This window comes from Amborella trichopoda, chromosome 6, assembly GCF_054954075.1.
Source record: "Amborella trichopoda isolate Santa Cruz 75 chromosome 6, AtrichopodaSantaCruz75HAP2 v2.0, whole genome shotgun sequence".
NCBI classification, from domain to species: domain Eukaryota; kingdom Viridiplantae; phylum Streptophyta; class Magnoliopsida; order Amborellales; family Amborellaceae; genus Amborella; species Amborella trichopoda.
In genome coordinates, this window is record NC_142341.1 from 3316856 (window position 1) to 3334676 (window position 17821).

Below are 17821 nucleotides of genomic sequence, written 5' to 3' on the forward strand. Positions count from 1 at the left end.
TTTAGATTGATTCTGGGCCGATCTGACGATCACAAATGTTTGGTAGTGTTTGAATTTTAGTTTTTTTTCTATAAATCCAAATCATTTGAAATTTTAGACACCTATTTATCAAAATAGATGAATATTTGAAAAATATCAAACAAATATTTTACGTGAAATAAATTGACCAAATACCCTCGAAAAGTTTTGAGGGGTATTTTGGTTATTTTATTTTACGGATAATTTTTTTATATATTTTTATTAGATGCCCCTTGATGAGAAGAATACACATCTAAAAATTTCAAGTGATTTGGGTTTTTTTAAAAAAAAAATTAAATTCAAACACTACAGGACATTTATATATATATATATAGTAAAAGTTAAAATTCAAACGTCATGATCGTCAGATCGGCCCATATTGAATATGAGCCGTTGGGCTCATATATTCATATAAGCTAGTTGACTAATCCCATCTTTTCCCATATATATATAGGAAAATTTTTCCCAACGTTTATAGGTGAAAATGAATATGATTTCGCTTATACTCATCACCGTCCAAAGTTCATCGCATAGTCACGATTGTCCGGTAGTATTTTATTTTTCATTTTTTTCTATAAATCACAATGATCTGAAATTTGAAGTGTATGTACATTATAGTGAGGTTAACCTAATAAAAATATGAAAAAAATATTTATTAAAATATAAATTAACCAAATACCTCTATAAATTTTTAGGGGTATTTTGGTCGATTCATATTTTACAAATTATTTTTGTATTTTTATTAGATTATCCTATTTTTTATGAACACACACTCCAAATTTTAGATTATTCTAATTTATAGAAAAAAAATGAAAATTGAAACACTATCGGACAACAGTGACCATGCAAACTTTGAACAGTGACGAGCATAGGCGAAATCACTAATCATTTTTGCATATAGGCGTTGTGTAGTGTTTTCCATATATATATATATATATATATATATATATATATATATATATATATATATATGTGTGTGTGTGTGTGTGTGTGTGTGTGTGTGTTCATAAAAAATAGGTGAATCTTCGAAAAATATCAAAAAAATATTTTACATGAAAGAAATTGACCAAAATCCCCCGAAAAGTTTCATGGGTATTTTGATCAATTGTTTTTCCAATTATTTTTTTTATATTTTTATTGGGTGCGTCTTAATGAGAAGAACATACGTCTAAAATTTCAAATGATTTAAATTTCAATAAAAAAAATTAAATTTCAAACACTACCAAACATCTGTGTTTGACAGATCGGCCCAGATTCATTATAGGCCGTTAAGCTCATTTTTTACTGCGAGCCCACTGGGTCACAGGATCATTTTCCTATATATACATATATCATTTTGAAAAGAGAAAAATAGAGAGTGAGTAAGGAGTTTTGGGGAAAAAGAGGCATTTTTTTTTATGAACTCTACATGGTTGGGCATTTATCTTGGGCACATTTATTGTCGTTTATTTGCAGTGATAGAATTAGTTGACAATATAAAAGGTAAGAGTCAATTAATGGTATTTTTGTGGTAGGAAAAATTACATTTGAGCTTTTTTTGCCATTATGACGTATCTCTATAAAATCATGAAACTCGTAAAATTTCTCCCTTGATAGTGAATGTATTATTGAGGTAAATCACGTAAATTGATGTGTACTTTTGCTTTATACTTGTATTGTGGTTTGTTGGATTCTTATTTTATTTGCTTTTGATCCTTTTCATATTGTTTTCCCAATTCTATTTCACATATGGTGTTCTTGAAATCAACTTATAAGTGATTGATAAATTTTGAAGGCCCGAAGTTAATTTGAGACATAATGGATTTAAATTGCAAAAGTATATGTACCCAACCATGTATACCAACTTCAAATCTTACTAGTACAAAGTTAATTTTGGAACAAAGGCCAAAATAGGGAGCATAATAGGAAAAATTAAAATAATCCAAAAAAATTATTGGAATGACTGTAAAATCAAGCATTTCAATGGAACCTCCAAAATAACAACAATTTAGGCAACACCGATGAAAAATTCTCAATTAAAAAATGAAAAATGGTTTGATAGGGATGCAATTCTATCAAATAAGTAAAGTCTCGTCTTATAAATTATAAAAAATTATAATTTAAGTATTGAAAAACCTTTTCATCAATCATCTCGGCTTGAACATTAAGGTTGTAAAAAATAATTAAGATTTCAATATCTAAAAACTATGTACATTATAACAAATTATCTAGACCATCCATTTCACCCTATAAATTAAATGTTTATAGATCCGCAAGATCTATAACATTTTTTTACTTTCAAATGTTTTTTTGTCAATGTTGAAAATTGATTTTTGAACGATCATGATATTTTTGTCCGAGGACAAAAATAGACCATTTTTGTTCCAAAAATTATTTTGGTTCCCCGCCTAAATTTCCCGTGCCAGTTTTCGTAACACACCTGTCCATACCATTGCAAAACGGGAACGGACCCATCTCGACCGGTTCCGTTATATACTCCTGTTTTTCCCTACCATTGAAGAGCAGTATCCCGTTCCTATGTGATATATTACATGCGCTATAACAACCGTGCAATTTCACATGTGCCCTCCACCCAACATTTTCGCCATCAAAGTACCTGCAACTTCTATTCAACTTAAAAAAAAAATAAAAAAAGGAAAATAGGTGAATTTAAGTGGTCATGGCACTAAGACTGAGCTTCTTCTCTATCAGTTACAGTAAGAGCCCTCTAAAATTCAGAAAAAATCCTTCCTTTACGAGAAACCAAGCAGCCATGGTCGCTTCAACAAAAGTAATAGATTCTCATCTCCATGTATGGGCTTCTCCTGACGAGGTAACTCTCAAAAAACACTTTTTTTTTGTTATGGGTTTTAGCTTTTAAGGTTAGAGAGAGAGCGAGAAGTCAAATTATTTTTCTTTTTGGTGATTTAAGGTCAGAGAGAGAACCTATATACAGATGGAGAGAGAGAAGGCTAATTTTTGGTGGCTTCAGGTTAGAGAGAGAAGCCTAATTCTAGAGAGAAAGGGAGGGTTAGGGAGAGTAATGGAGTTCTGGTAGAGAGAAGGCGAAGTTTTTGTGGTTTAAGCATAGAGAGATAACCTTAATTATAGAGAGAGAGTGAGAAAGAGAGAAAGAGAGAGAGAGAGAGAGAGAGAGAGAGAGAGAGAGAGAGAGAGAGAGAGAGAGAGTTCTGAGAGCTGTGTACTGGATGCAGGCTTCAGGCAAGTATCCTTACTATCCTGGTCAGGAGCCGATCCTGCGTGGTGACTCGGACTTTTTGTTAAAGGTAAGGGATATGCTGATTTCTTTCTTCCTTCTTCTGTGTGATGAAATATTTTATGTGCTCAAATATTCTCAACTCTGAAGGATCAAACATGAGAAAAGGAGGTATCTTTAAACTTGGAGGTTATGAGTTATGACACTGCAAATTTTAGCTGCATTTAATAGTCTCATATTGCTTGAAATATGGGTAAATTCTTGACTTGTGGAATTCCACTGAAATCTCTCTCTCTCTCTCTCTCTCTCTCTCTCTCTCTCTCTCTCTCTCTCTCTCTCTCTCTCTCTCTCTCTCTCTCTCTCTCTCTCTCCCTCTCTCTCTCTCTCTCTCTCTCTCTCTCTCTCTCTCACACACACACACACACACACACCAGTTTTCCAACTTTGAGTCCCTGTATCACAGCTAGGAGGGCAGAAATTAGGCAATAAATAGAAAAGAAAACAAAGAAAATGATGCTATCAAAATTTAAACCAAGATCCCCTCAATGATAATTTTCATGAATTATGGCACTTTGTTTACAACTTATGGTCCATTTGGTAGGAATTTGGTTTGTCACTTTTGCTTAAAAAATCTGGATTTTGCTGAGTTGATTTCAGTCTTCCCCAATACATTTCTTTATTCTACCATTTTTAATTTAAATGAGTTTTTTTTAACTATTATTTCTGATCAGTTTTATGTTTCCCCCTCCCCCCCCCCCCCCCCCCCCCCCTCTCCAGCCTCTTGTTTCTTCCAGCTTTTTGCTTGCTATACCTTGGTATAGTGAGTTTTTGGTCTTCTAAAATTCAATTCACCATTCACTGAGTTTGGATTTTGGGGCAGTATGTTTTTTCACTTCCATTGCTTTCTTCCATATGGCGAAAAAAAATTGATCCAGAATTTTTTTTTACCCATATTGAAAATTATGTCAAAATTTCAAACTATAGTAAGCAATGGCAGCATTAATGTTGGATTTTGTAGACTTGAAGGATTGGAGCATCTGAGAAATCATAGAGCTTCTTGATATTCATGAAGGAGACTTGGATACATAAGTTACAAATTTGAAAACTGAATCACACTAAAAGTCACTTTGTGAGGATTGTGCCTGGGCTACAAACCTAAAATTTGACTGTTTACAGGACTGGTCATATTGACAAGGTTTTGTCACTTAGGCTTCGGGTTAGCGTTTGACATTCTAGTTTGGGTATGGGAGGTCGAGGGTTCAAATCCTTGAAGTTTGTCCCAAAGAAGCTTGAACAAGGCGAACTGCAATCTTGTTTTATATTCACAAGGTTTTCAAATTATTTGCTTGATAAGTAACCTCTGGCAGATATATGTACTGTCCAATTTATAGCTAGCACAGGTGACCCTTTTCTTTATTAATCTGTAGTATACTGCTGAATTTATCTTGGGAAGTTTTAGGTTTGCCAAATGTATCATACATGTGAGATGATTCTACCACCAGAAATTAACAATTTATTGAACCAAGTAGTGTATTGGTTAGCATTTAACAAATGGGAAGTTTTGTTGTGGCCTGCATGATAGATTCTTATGATGCAAAAGGAATTCATGCATCTTTCATGCTCGAAAGAGTCGATCTATCCAGATTACCTTATGTATTTGTTTTGATTACAAATGAGTTATTTGATGTATTTTTGAAGCAAAAAGATCTTAAATTGTCATTTACGTAGTTATTACTTTCTTTTTAACAGTGTATGGAAGAGGCAGGAGTTGATGGAGCTCTAATTGTGCAGCCAATTAATCATCTGTTTGATCATTCTTTGGTGACAAGGTTAGTTAGATAAATTGTTAACTTGAGCTACTATATTTACTTTCTGAAGGTTTTATTTTTCTTGGTTTGAGATGTAAATTCAATTGCTCTCAAGGCCTAATTTTCCTTGAGGGCATGTTTGACAATCTATCATATCGTGTGGAAGAGGAGCATCTTCCAATAAATCCTACTATCGTGTGGAAGAGGAGCATCTTCCAATAAATCCTGGTAGGACCCTTCCAACATGGGGCATTTTTACATTGAGCGTGGAATGCCACACTGCCATTGTGCAGATTCCATGCTCCGCAACGAGCATGGGAGGACGAATTGGTGGAACTTGGGTCTTCTGCTCCCAAAAAGTTTCACCAATCAAACATGCCCTTAAGAATGTATTAATTAATTTTAGCACTTTTTGGCTGGTGGTGTTACATGCGAACCTTTTCTTCAAGGAAGTTGACAGAATTAAACTCATGACTGCAAATTGATCTTAACATGAGGGTGTATATTTTCTTTTTCTTTTCTCTTTCCATCGACACACCACTTAGATGGTTATGCTGACATGAATGATTGTTTTATTTTACATCTTAGGAATGTCAACTTCTCTCCAAGAAATAGTTTTCTTAGTTAGTTCTCTTTGTGATGCAACAGTGTCTTGAAGAAACATCCTTCCAAATTTATAGGGTGCTTGCTTGCAAATCCTGCAGAAGACGGAACCGGAATTAATGAGTGCGAGAATCTTGTTTTGAAGGTCATTACAAGCATCATGTCCACTTATAACATTATCATCAGCAATAAAAAAAAAAGGGCCGTAATCCAATGCTGATCCCCCTAAGCAAGGCCCCGGGAGGGGTGGGCTGGAAACGGTCCTAACATTTGGCTTATGCTCAAAGTGGCCGCTCTTAGGACCCGAACCCATGCTCCTGCACTGGCTACCCGAGCCTTTTACCGTCACACCAAGTGACAGCCCCTTTATCATCAGCAGTAATAAGAGTAATACTAGAGAAAATAGTAATACTAGTCCCTTCAGTTGTTGTCTAAGAGAGAAAAAATAACTTATAGATGACATACTTGGATCCTATCAAAGCTGATATATCATTGGTGAGGGAAACCAAAACTAGAATTGTTGGCCTCTTCTTTGGAATTTATCTGGTAGTTGGTCATTTTCTTTCTAGGATGGATACCGTGCAGTCCGCTTCAACCCAAATTTATGGCCATCTGGACAGAAGGTATGCTTCTTCTCAAGGGCTCATTACATTGGATCTTCTCTCCTCATTACATTAAATGATCTTAATGGTATATTCATTGGTTGGAAACATATCGTAGGCTTTATTAAGGCATGCTATTCCACTAAGAAACATTTGAGGTTCTTCACTGATATTATCATAGGAATGAGCCAGGCAATGACATACATTTAATCCAGCTCTATTTTGACCGTTCAGATGACAAATGAAATTGGGAGGGGATTGTTCTCAAAAGCTGGAGAACTTGGAGTACCAATAGGCTTTCTGTGTATGAAGGTGTGCTGTTCTAACCTTGCTTCTCAATCATAAAAACATTTCTTTTTTCTCTCTATATCATTGACGAGTAGCAGGAAACTTCACCTTTTCTTTCTATCAAGCACTTATATAACAATAAAAAGGAAAAGGAAAGAATAGTCCATGTGATGTATCATCTACCAGTGGGCAAGATGTGTATGACGGTCTCCTGTTTACTTTGGTCTAACTATTTCCCCATTTTTCTTGTACCACTAACTCATGAAACAAGGATAAGAGAAGTTCTCATGGACATGATTTGTTTTACCTCATGTTTATCATAGTTGAAATATTGTTTTTTTTTCTTTTTTTGTCAAACAGTTTATCAAAATAGTTTATCAGTAGGTTTGTTTGATTTTGCAGATACAAAGTTAGAACCTATGAAATCTGTTGCCTCATTCCTTAGCTCCAACTCAATGTTGTAACTACTAATGTCAAAATTTTGGGCACATCTTACCATTGAGATATTTTAATTATCACTATATCATTGAAAGAATGGTATCATATGACACTGAATCTTCTATGTCACTCCTAGAAAAGGTTTGGAATTTGGTTCAAGATAGTAACATCCATTGTTTATGTGCATCTAATAATCTAAAATTTTTTGCAGGGCCTTGATCTGCATCTTGCCGAGATTGAGGAGCTGTGCACATCATTTCCTTCTACAAAAGTTATACTTGATCATTTGGGTTTCTGCAAGCCACCCACGTGAGTGAATTCCCAACATTTTCCTCTTTGGAATGCATTTAATAATCACTCAAGGAAGCCCATGTATGATCTTCAATATTGTCTTTATCTTGCAGAAGCGATAAGGAAAAAAAGGTCTTCTCGGATCTTCTGAACTTATCGAGGTTTCCTCAGGTAGGCATTTGTGTTACAGAAGCCTCTCTCTAGCTGGTCAATCTTGCGAATGTTGAAGCCGACACGGAGTCTTATTTTCCTTGTGAACAAAGGAATTCAACAAACCTGAGTTACATTTTTAATTTCAGATGCCTCCTTTGATAAATTACTGTTCTATAAGATGTTCATAGTTTTGAGTAGTCCTCAGCTCTTGTTTCTATCAAAGGATTATGTTTACTAAGATATTTGAAAGTGAGGGGAGCTGCATATATCAGCAAACCAAGCATGAAATAAGCATAAGGCATAGGAATTTTGATTAAAAAGAAGAAAAGAAGGCTGCCATGTTCGGATAATTATCTGATCTTCTCTCTGACATTATCATAATATATGCTCTTAATCAAACATACCGCCTCTTTCGAGAAGATGACATATGCTCCGTTACATCATGCCCAGGTTTATTTAAAATTCAGTGCTCTGTTTCGAGTTTCAAGGAAATTTCATCCTTTTGAAGATTTATCTCCCCTTCTCTCTCAACTGATTTCCAGCTATGGTGCAAACCGTGTCATGTGGGGCAGGTAATTTTGAAGCAAAAATTTGAAGAGTGCTTCTATATTTGTTTTTATTTTCCTTATAAAAGCTTTAGATGTTCTTGATTGTGCTTGAATCGAACTGTATTGTTCGTACTTGGTGGTATATAACTGACCCATCCTTCTCTCTCTTCCATTGATTTGTTGTTGCAGTGACTTTCCTTATGTGGTTCCAGAATGTGGCTACAGAGAAGCAAAGGATGCAGTGTCTTATATTGCGAGCCAGGTGCCTTTATCACCCTCAGATTTAGAATGGGTGCTGGGAAGAACAGTAATGCACCTCTTCCAAGGCGCTTGGAACTCTTCCTAGAGAGAGAGAGAGAGGGTTTTAGATCGAGAGAGGTGTCTGGCCTTCAAGGTTTTACATACATGGATGTAGATTATTTATCAGTGTGGAATTATTTGTCAGCGTGGCATTGAGGGAAGCACTTCTTTATCTGTTGTGGGCAGTGCGTAGAAAATTGACTCGGCCAAGTTACTGGGGTCTTGGCCGAGGGAGTTACTCAGGCGAGTTCGAGTAAGTTGCCTGAGTCTAGCGCACCTTTTGTTTTAAAGACAATGGGCACAGAAACGTTAGATATATAATTTGCGCGCAGCTTTTTCAATGAAAAGGTTAATGGCATGTGTGTTAGGCCCCCCTGACATAAAAGTCGCTCTCTATAAGAGGTAAGAGGTGTAGAGTTTAATTCTCGAGGGCTATGTTTTTTATTTTTTTTTGGGGGAATTATCTTCAGTCATATAAAAAAAGGTAAAGGTTTCTATACTTCTCCCGTAGCATAGAAGTTCTATCCACTTCCTACCATCCCGCCATCTAATTTTGATAAAGAGAGTCACTCACCTTTCATTCTTAGATCCGACATCTCAAAGTATTTTATTTTTATTTTATTTTTACACAAATTATATGAATATGAATTTGGTATGTGCCATCTTCTCATTAGGGTGCATCTATAAAAAATATTAAAAATAATTTTTTGATAAAATATGATGACTAAAATACCCCATGAAACTTTTAAGGGTATTTTGGTCATTTTATTTTATTGAAAATATTTTTTTTATATTTTCCACTAGTGCGGGTTTATTTGAGGAATGAACATCTAAAATTTGATGTTAAAATAGTTATAAAAAAAATAATTCAAAATTAACGGTTGGACAAAAGGGAGGATAGAACTTTTATGTTGTAGAAAAAACATAAAAAGCTTGTCTATAATAAATAATGACAGTGTTTACAAAGTGAGAATCACCGGTGAGATTTGAACCCCAATCGTGCTTCAACGTATGCATTACGGTACAATATGTGCATCAGGACTTATAGTAGAGCCAACACATATGACAAACGCACGACTTAAATTTGCTACATTAATCACGCTGCAACATATGCATCATGATTTATCGTAAGGCCATTTAAACACACATGATTTAAATTTGTTACATTAATATAAATAAATTTTAAAAACATGCGGTACAACCTACTCGTGTGTCAATGATGCGGGTATAAAGAGAGAGGTGGAGGTATGGTGTAATATAACCACATAATGAACAAATATAGCATTAATGGATCATAGTGTCTCTTGCTTACATAACAAGACTATATTTCTCTTCAAGGGAAGTGTCTAAAGATATATACAATGGAACATCTATCGTCTATTCTCAGGATGATCAACAGGTATTAATTGTAATTCTAGTTGAATGACCATGACCTGAATTGTAACTAATCTTCAAACATTTGCATTTGTGAATTTACACCGGATGCTCCTCATGTCTATAATATATCAATAAAGGAAAAAGTTTATATAAGGGTGAGGCTCTAAACAATTAAATTAAGCATCACAAAATTTCATTAGAAGAAGTTGTTTGATGCTAAAAGATCTTCAAATCGATCATTTCAATCTCAAGATGTATGAATATGAGAATAAATAGATTTCTAAGTCTTAAAAATAATGCATGCATTTTTTGGACCTTCAAGTTTCAAGATTATCAAGTGTGTTCATGGAATTGCTCGATTTATACTAGTTTTTAAGTTTTAAATTCTTTATTTAGAGATGAAAATAAATTTTCAAATATTCACCAAGATTTTCAATACTAAAACAATATCTTTCAACACTATTTCAAAATGCGTATTACTTTGATTGTTTAGGGCCTCGGCCTTATACAAATCACACACCCTTCAACAAAAGCCTAAAGCCTTTTTTTAACTAGTATTGTATAGTATAACATCATTTCACTTTTGGTACAAAAAAGTTATAATTACCTTTACCCATCCGATATAAAACTATATTGTTGTGTCACATAGTTCAAAAAATTTTGTTTTGGACTTGTTTGACTTATTCCCAATTTCAAAATACTCTTTATTACTATATTTTTAAGAATCGCCTCACTTCTATAACACAAAGTTGGCAACCTTGTATAACCTTTTTCATTGCAAAGGGGCCGAGGTGTACGCTTAGGCAAGAGCATGTAAGAAGCCCGAGCTAGGTACACCCACACAGTATGGATTGTGGGCACCGAGATTTATGAAAACAAAATAAAGCATTACCTCAAATCCTCATTTGGAAAGCACTTTTGGCAATAGAAATCTCCATGATGGCTCTAAAATCGATTTTCAACATCAAAAATAATATTTGAAACTCAAATAGTAATACGGATCATTGAACACTTATTTTTAAAGCGAAATGGACAATCTAGATAATTTGTCATAATATACTCTATTTTTAGAACTCGAAATCTTTTTTTTTTTTTTAGCAAGTGTAATCTTTAAGCCGAGATGATCGATATAAAGGTTATTTTTTTATGCTTGAATTGCAATATTCGATAAATTATGAGGTGAGGCATAATTTTTCATAGGGCTGCGGCCCCATCAAACCATTTACCCGGTGAAAATAAGGAAAAAGAAACAATTGTGAGCAATGTTCCATAATTCCCACGCAAACACTTGTTGGGGAAGTAGAGAGAGCAGGAAATGCAGCATACAGTCTCGGTCGTTAGTTGCAACGTGCCCCATTCTCTCTCTCAATTGTGCAAAGTCAAGTCAGTTAAACACCCGTAACACACTCTCTCTGCATAATTCACCTGACTCGTGTTCTTTGCTTCACTTCCTCATAGTTTATCACTAATTTGTCTCTCGTTTTTATTTGCAAATATATATTTTACTGGGATCCCTTTCTCTTAGTTTCTTTCTATTATTCGTTCTCTCTCTCTCTCTCTCTCTCTCTCTCGCATCACAGCCCCCATTAATCTCTCTCTCTCTGAAAATGCTGACCGTTGCAAGCCGCATAAACCCGCCTCTCTCTCTTGCCCCAACTGAGATCCCTCACCCAATTCTCCCCTGCAAGTCCCATGAACCCCAATCTCCATTTCTCTCTCTACTTCAAAATTGCGAAAATCTTAACCAACTCAAGCAAATCCATGCTCATATCATCAAAAACCCACCCCCCAACACCCGAATTCTCCTAAACAAACTCATTCAAACTAGTTGCAGTCTAACCCACATAGACTTTGCACGCAAAGTCTTCGACCAAATTCCCGAACCAACCGTCTTTCTATACAACACTATGATAAGAGCTTATGCATCAAACAATTCCCGTAAAGAAGGAATCCTTCTCTATCTAGAGTTGCTGCACAAAGGCCCAAACCCTGATGATTTCACCTTCCCCTTTCTCCTCAAGGCATGCGAGTCTCTCTCTCTAGGGAAACAAATTCATGGCCAAATCTTAAAAACCAGTGTTTCCTCGTCCGATGTGTACTCGCAAACTTCTTTGGTCACCTTCTACTTGGGCATTGGGGAATTGGAACTGGCAAGAAAAGTTTTCAATAAGATGCCTGAGAGAAATGTGGTTTCTTGGACTGCCATGACTACTGGTTATGTGCAAGCAAAGAGGTTTGATGAAGCATTGGGATTGTTTCATGAGATGCAGGTTGGTGAGGTTGAGCCAAATGGGGTCACTCTGGTTAATGTCCTCTGTGCTTGTGCTCACCTTGGTGCAGTGGAGATGGGCAAATGGGTTCATGGGTACATTGATAGGAATATGAATAGGATTGATTTTAATGCAGCTTTGGGCACTGCTCTCCTAGACATGTATGTTAAATGTGGATACATAAAGAAAGCACTTAGAGTTTTTGAAGATATGGATGATAAAAGAAGTGCTTTTATGTGGAATGCAATGATTGGGGGCCTAGCCATCCATGGCCTAGGTGAAAAGGCCCTAGAGCTTTTTTCACTCATGCTTGCTAGTGATCTAAAGCCAGATGATATAACTTTTATTGGTTTGCTATGTGCATGCACTCACTCTGGTTTAGTGGATAAAGGCAAAGAGTATTTCTATGCAATGGAGATAGATTATGGAATTGTGCCTAGCATTAAGCACTATGGATGCTTGGTGGACCTTCTTGGAAGGTCAGGCCACTTAAATGAGGCCTATAAGACTGTGAAAAAGATGCCCATGAAACCAAATGGGGCAGTTTGGGGTGCCTTGCTTAATGCTTGTCATGCTCACAGTAATGTAGAATTAGCTGAGATTGTCATGGAGCACCTTATTGAATTGGAGCCGTTGAATGATGGGAATTATGTGCTAATGTCAAATATATATGCCGCCTCTTGTCGATGGGATGATGTAGCAAAGGTTAGAAGGTTTATGAAAGACAGAGGAATCGAGAAAACCCCAGGTTGCAGTTCAATAGAGGTGAATAATGTGGTCCATGAATTTATGGTTGGAGATGCGTTGCACCCACAATCAAAGGAGATATACTCGGTGTTGGAGGATGTGGCAGCGAGGTTGAGGGAGGAAGGATACATTCCAAGGACAAGTTTTGTGCTGCAAAACATAGATGAGGAGGAGAGGGAAAGTGCGTTATGCCATCATAGTGAGAAGCTGGCAATAGCATTTGGGCTCATTAGCACGAGTCCTGGGAGCACTATAAGGGTGGTGAAAAATCTTCGGGCTTGTGGGGATTGCCACGAGGCCACAAAGTTGATTTCGAAGATTTATGATCGGGAGATCATTGTACGGGATCGGAATCGATTCCACCATTTCAAGGATGGAACTTGTTCTTGTAGGGACTTTTGGTGAAATGATACATTTCGGGTTTTTTGATTTATATTCTTTGTGACAAGCTGGAACAATAGATCTCATGTAAGTTATGGAATTCTCCTTTGTGTAAATTCCAGATTTTCATGCATGAACCCTCATTTGATCCATATAAATTATGAATAATGGGATATTAATTATGAATAAATAAAATTGAGATAGTACAAAATTTGTCTCACTTCTCTTACTGTATGGAAAGAAAAAACAACTGTGTGGATCACCAGTACTCTGAGCAAGAACACAATCCATCATTGAAATGGTGAAACCTGTTGCAGTCCCTTACTATGATCTCTCTCCCATAGAACTGAGATACCATCTTCAAGAATGCATGGCAATCACTACATACCCGAAGATTCTTTGTGATTCGTATAGGAGCCCCTTGTTCCTTGCTAATTAGCCCAAAAGCAACAGCTAGCTTCTCACTGTGATAGCCCAATGCTTGCTCCTTCCTTTCAATATCTACATCATGCAACGCGGAAGAAGTGTCGGGCACATATCCTTGGTCTCTCAACCTTCTCTCCACTTGGTCTAGCATTTGGTAGATTTCCCCACACCGAGGGTGCATATAATCACCTGCTATAAATTCATAGACCTCATTGTTTACCTCTATCGAACTGCAACCAGGCTTCTTCAGAACACCCTTCTCTTTCATCATCTTTCTCACTCTAGCTGCATCTTCCCACCTATTCGCCTTCGAATAAATATTAGAAAGAAGCACATAGTTTCCACATGCATTTGGCTCTAGCTCGAGTAAACGAGAAACTGCGATCTCCGCAAGCTCAACATTACCGTGTATCCTACATGCACTAAGCAAAGCACCCCATATAACAGAGTGAGGCTCAATCGGCATAGTTTCAATGAGCCTATACGCCTCATCGAGCAAGCCTGCTCGACCTAGCAAGTCCACCACGCAGCCATAGTGCTCAATCTTAGGTACCAAACCATAATCTCGACTCATCATCTCAAAAAACTGGCGCCCTTCGTCTACTAAACCAGCATGACTACATGCACTCAATAGCCCCACAAATGTGACATCATTTGGCTTCATGCCGGACTCCTTCATGTATGAGAATATGGCCATGGCCTCATTGGCTTTACCATGCATGGCCATGATCTCTATCATGGTGCTACACGAGAATGCATCTTTGTTTGCCATGCTATCGAAAACATGCCATGCATCATCTAAGCTCCCACACTTGCCATACATATCTATGAGAGCGGTGCTCACATACACGTCCATCTTGATCCTGTTCTTGTCGATATACATGTGGATCCATTGGCCTAAATCGAGAGCACCCAGGTGACCACAAGCAGGAAGGGCCGACACCATTGTCACCTCATTGGGCTTGACATCTGAGAATTGCATCTCTCTAAATAATTGCAAGGCCCCAGCAAATCGTCGATTATGCACATAGCATGTGATCATCACATTCCATGATACCACATTTCTCTTGGGCATCTCATTAAACAATTTTCTCGCATTTTCGGAGTCGCCGAGCCTAGTGTATCCCGATATGATCGCATTCCAAGAGATAATATCCTTCTTAGGCATCTGTTCAAAAAGCCTATATGCAGTGCTCATATCCCCAGCCTTACAATACATGTCCATTAAGGTATTCCAAGACGAAGTATTCTTATCAGGCATTCGATCAAAGAGCTTTTGGGCATTAATGGAATCGCCCCATCTGCTATAAACCGTAATCATGGTATTCCAGCAAACACAATCTCTTTCTAAAACTCTATCAAAAACGTCACGGGCATCGGTCAAGCACCCAAAACCAGAATACATATCAATGAGCGCCGTTTGCACGATCACATCAGAACAATATGAAAGTTTCACAACAAGCCCATGAAGTCCCCTGCCTTCCTTTAGAGTTAGCATGTCAGAGCAACACTTGAGCACAGCTGGAAATGTAAAGGCATCAGGGGTTAGACAGAGAAATCTCATTTGAGAGTAGAGATTCATGGCCTGCCTTATTGATCCTGATTCAGAGTACCCTTTGATCATGACATTGCAGAAGAACACATTTGGTCTGGGAATTTCATCAAATACCTTTTGGGCATAAGCCATTGAATTGGACATGGAGCAACAGCATAAGAGCTTCCCCAGAAGAAGGTGGTTTTTTATGAGGCTAGTTTTGATGAGTTGGGCATGAATGGTTTTAAGTTCTTTCAAGTTTTTGGGGGTTTGTAGTGTAGAAAGATATTCCTGCCCTGTAAGCTGGAGGACATTAGGGGTAGAAGAGTTAGACACACAGATGGGAAGAGTCAATGAAGTCATCTTTGCTCTCTCTCTGACTGGGAAGAGTTTATGAAGTCATCTTTGCTCTCTCTAGCCCAATCTCTCTCTGTCTGGGAAGAGTTTATGAAGTCATCTTTGCTCTCTCTCTGTCTCTCTCTCATATTACTGTCCTCCATTTTCTCACTCATAGGAAAGTTCGCTCTCATGCTTTTTCACGAGTCGTCTCCACTCCGGAGGAAACATCAGGACCGTTGGGAAGCACGTGTGCGCACGGAGGTAGCGTTGGATGATTGGGAAAACAGAAGCTTTCTGGGAAAATAGAAGAAGGGAAAATCCCTCACTTTCTCAGGGAGTGTAGCTTACCGTGTTTGTTTCTGGGCGAGCTACAGTAAAGAGGGGAAATCGAGGTGAGACACCCGTCGTCTCTCCAATTTACTATTTCAACTGAGAAAGTTGCGGCTCTCGGTCGAGGCTCTTTTCTAGGGTGACGTTTGTATAAGTGCCTAGCTTATACCATACAAGAAAGGACCCGGTTAGTACTCGGCCACCCTGCCGGCTTGACAATAAATATATTTTTAAAATATAATTTGATTTTAAATTTTAGATAATATATAATTTTTAGAAATTTTTTTTAAAAATAATAAATATATTAAAAAAACATTTGATCCGTTTCAAATGAGCCACCTAATTCCATCCATCTTTAAGATGAATCCTTTATACCTCTAGACCGCATATTGAAAAAATGCGGTCTAGCCCACACGAAACAATTGTTCTACAGTAAATGCCCATCTCTAAATTTTGTTGGAAGATATAAATGCGGTGTTAAAAACTTTAAAAAGACATCAAAAATCGGTACGCTTTGCGCGTGAAGATGGATTTTGGTGCAAGAAATTCTTACGATAGCTTGAAATTTTATTTTCACATTCAATTATGAAATCTAAATTTTCAAAAGTAGTGCAGGTTGGTTTAAAGATCTTGAAAATTGACGGTCTAGAGATATTATGTTTGAAGGTGCACTACTTTTAGGACTTCGACTTCTTTTTCTTTTTTTCATGTCCATATAAAGTTGACGCCTTGTGTAGAATTTTCCGGTTTGGGAATGTTGGATGAATCAACAACTATAAAGTATTAATTTTAGGGATGATATAGAGTCTAAGGGTACACAAGCACCCTTCAATAATGCAGATTCAACCTAGCCTCATCTAAAAGCTACAAAATAATTTTATTTTTTGTTTTATTTTAAAATTATATTTATCCCAAATTTAATGTGTAAATTAATTTTCCCAAGGGACCCAAATAAAAATTATTAAAAAGACATTTTTATTTTTCAAAAAGACTTATTGACCTAAATACACTTTTCTTTTTTTTTTATTTTATTCCCCTTATAAAAATTAATTTATGCCCTAAATTTCATTTAAACAGAATACTTGAATAAAATATAAGAATAAAAAATAGAAATAAATTTTAACCATTGGATATGGTCTTATTTATTCTGAGCAGTTGAACGGGCGCTAATGCATCCTTTCAATTGTCTACATCATGCGAGTGGGAGAATTTCCCTTTGTTTTATACAATAAAAACAAGTGGCAGATTTGCGAGTTAGGAAAGTCCTTTGGTTTGAACCAAAGGACTTTCCTAACTCGCAAATCTGCCACTTGTTTTTATTGTATAAAACAAAGGCATAGGATAGCAATTTTATACTATGGATGTAAGGCACCATTGAAAGACCCTCCAATTGGTCACCTCATAAGAAAGGGATGGTGTACTATTCATCTGGACCACCCATTTTAAAAAAATTAAGTTTTTATAGATACACTCGATCTACACCATTTTTTTAAGCTTTAAATCTCATAATTAAGAGTGAAAATAGATTTTTAAGATCTTAGAATATCAAAACGTTTCCAATACCATAACTGCATCTTTTAACAAGATTTGGATGTCTTATTTTGATTCTTTATGTAAAAGGTGTGATTAGCATGAGGTTGGAACCTTAAACAATCAAAGTAATCCATTTTAAAAACATTAAGTTTTTAAAGATACACTCGATGTACACCATTTTTTTAAGCTTTAAATATCATAATTAAGAGTAAAAATGGATTTTTAAGATCTTCAAATATCAAAACGTTTCCAATACCATAACTGCATCTTTTAACAAGATTTGGATGTCTTATTTTGATTCTTTATGCAAAAGGTGTGGTTAGCATGAGGTTGGAACCTTAAACAATCAAAGTAAGGGGCACCTCTTATAAAGTGCACCTTTTGAGAAAAATGGAATTTTAGCATAAAAAATTCTTAGGATGGCTTGAGAACCCATTTTCATCTCTAATTTTAAATTTTTGGACTCCAAAAATGATTCAAATCAAATAGATTTATAAACAAATAAAGTCTTAAAAATGGATGATCCAAATAATGTCTTAAAAATCAATTAGAGGATTTTGCTACATCAAAACAATATTCTCTAATGAATTTTTGAGGTGCTGCAACCTTATATAAACTTTTTCCTTATAAAAATTACAC

The 17821-nt window shown here is 36.3% G+C and overlaps 2 protein-coding genes and 1 pseudogene across 3 annotated transcripts; 2 read left to right on the top strand and 1 right to left on the bottom strand.

Annotated features, from left to right (window-relative positions):
* Nucleotides 1-2498: 2498 nt before the first annotated feature.
* Nucleotides 2499-8603, top strand: LOC18434478 (catalytic/ hydrolase). The gene is made up of 10 exons (XM_088870384.1): nucleotides 2499-2830; nucleotides 3213-3284; nucleotides 4964-5043; nucleotides 5671-5770; nucleotides 6195-6248; nucleotides 6462-6539; nucleotides 7165-7262; nucleotides 7358-7415; nucleotides 7848-7969; nucleotides 8135-8603. Exons 1-10 carry the CDS (start codon nucleotides 2678-2680, stop codon nucleotides 8289-8291), a joined length of 972 nt encoding a protein of 323 aa, XP_088726510.1. The 5' UTR covers nucleotides 2499-2677; the 3' UTR covers nucleotides 8292-8603.
* Nucleotides 8604-11229: 2626 nt separating this feature from the next.
* Nucleotides 11230-13231, top strand: LOC105420685 (pentatricopeptide repeat-containing protein At1g08070, chloroplastic pseudogene; annotated as a pseudogene). Its single transcript, XR_016058191.1, has one exon. The product of XR_016058191.1 is annotated as a pentatricopeptide repeat-containing protein At1g08070, chloroplastic pseudogene (transcript).
* On the bottom strand, nucleotides 13179-15343 carry LOC105420684 (pentatricopeptide repeat-containing protein At5g66520). Its single transcript, XM_011625244.3, has one exon. It carries the CDS (start codon nucleotides 15341-15343, stop codon nucleotides 13280-13282), a length of 2064 nt encoding a protein of 687 aa, XP_011623546.2. The 3' UTR covers nucleotides 13179-13279.
* Between the last annotated feature and the right edge of the window lie 2478 nt (nucleotides 15344-17821).

Bases quoted from the DNA above. Each gene is read 5' to 3' on its own strand.
- LOC105420684 (XM_011625244.3), bottom strand. From the start codon at position 15,343: ATGACTTCATTGACTCTTCCCATCTGTGTGTCTAACTCTTCTACCCCT.
- LOC18434478 (XM_088870384.1), top strand. From the start codon at position 2,678: ATGGCACTAAGACTGAGCTTCTTCTCTATCAGTTACAGTAAGAGCCCT. The intron at 6,540-7,164 runs GTGTGCTGTTCT...AATTTTTTGCAG, and splicing joins TAGGCTTTCTGTGTATGAAG to GGCCTTGATCTGCATCTTGC. The intron at 7,416-7,847 runs GTAGGCATTTGT...CATCATGCCCAG, and splicing joins ACTTATCGAGGTTTCCTCAG to GTTTATTTAAAATTCAGTGC.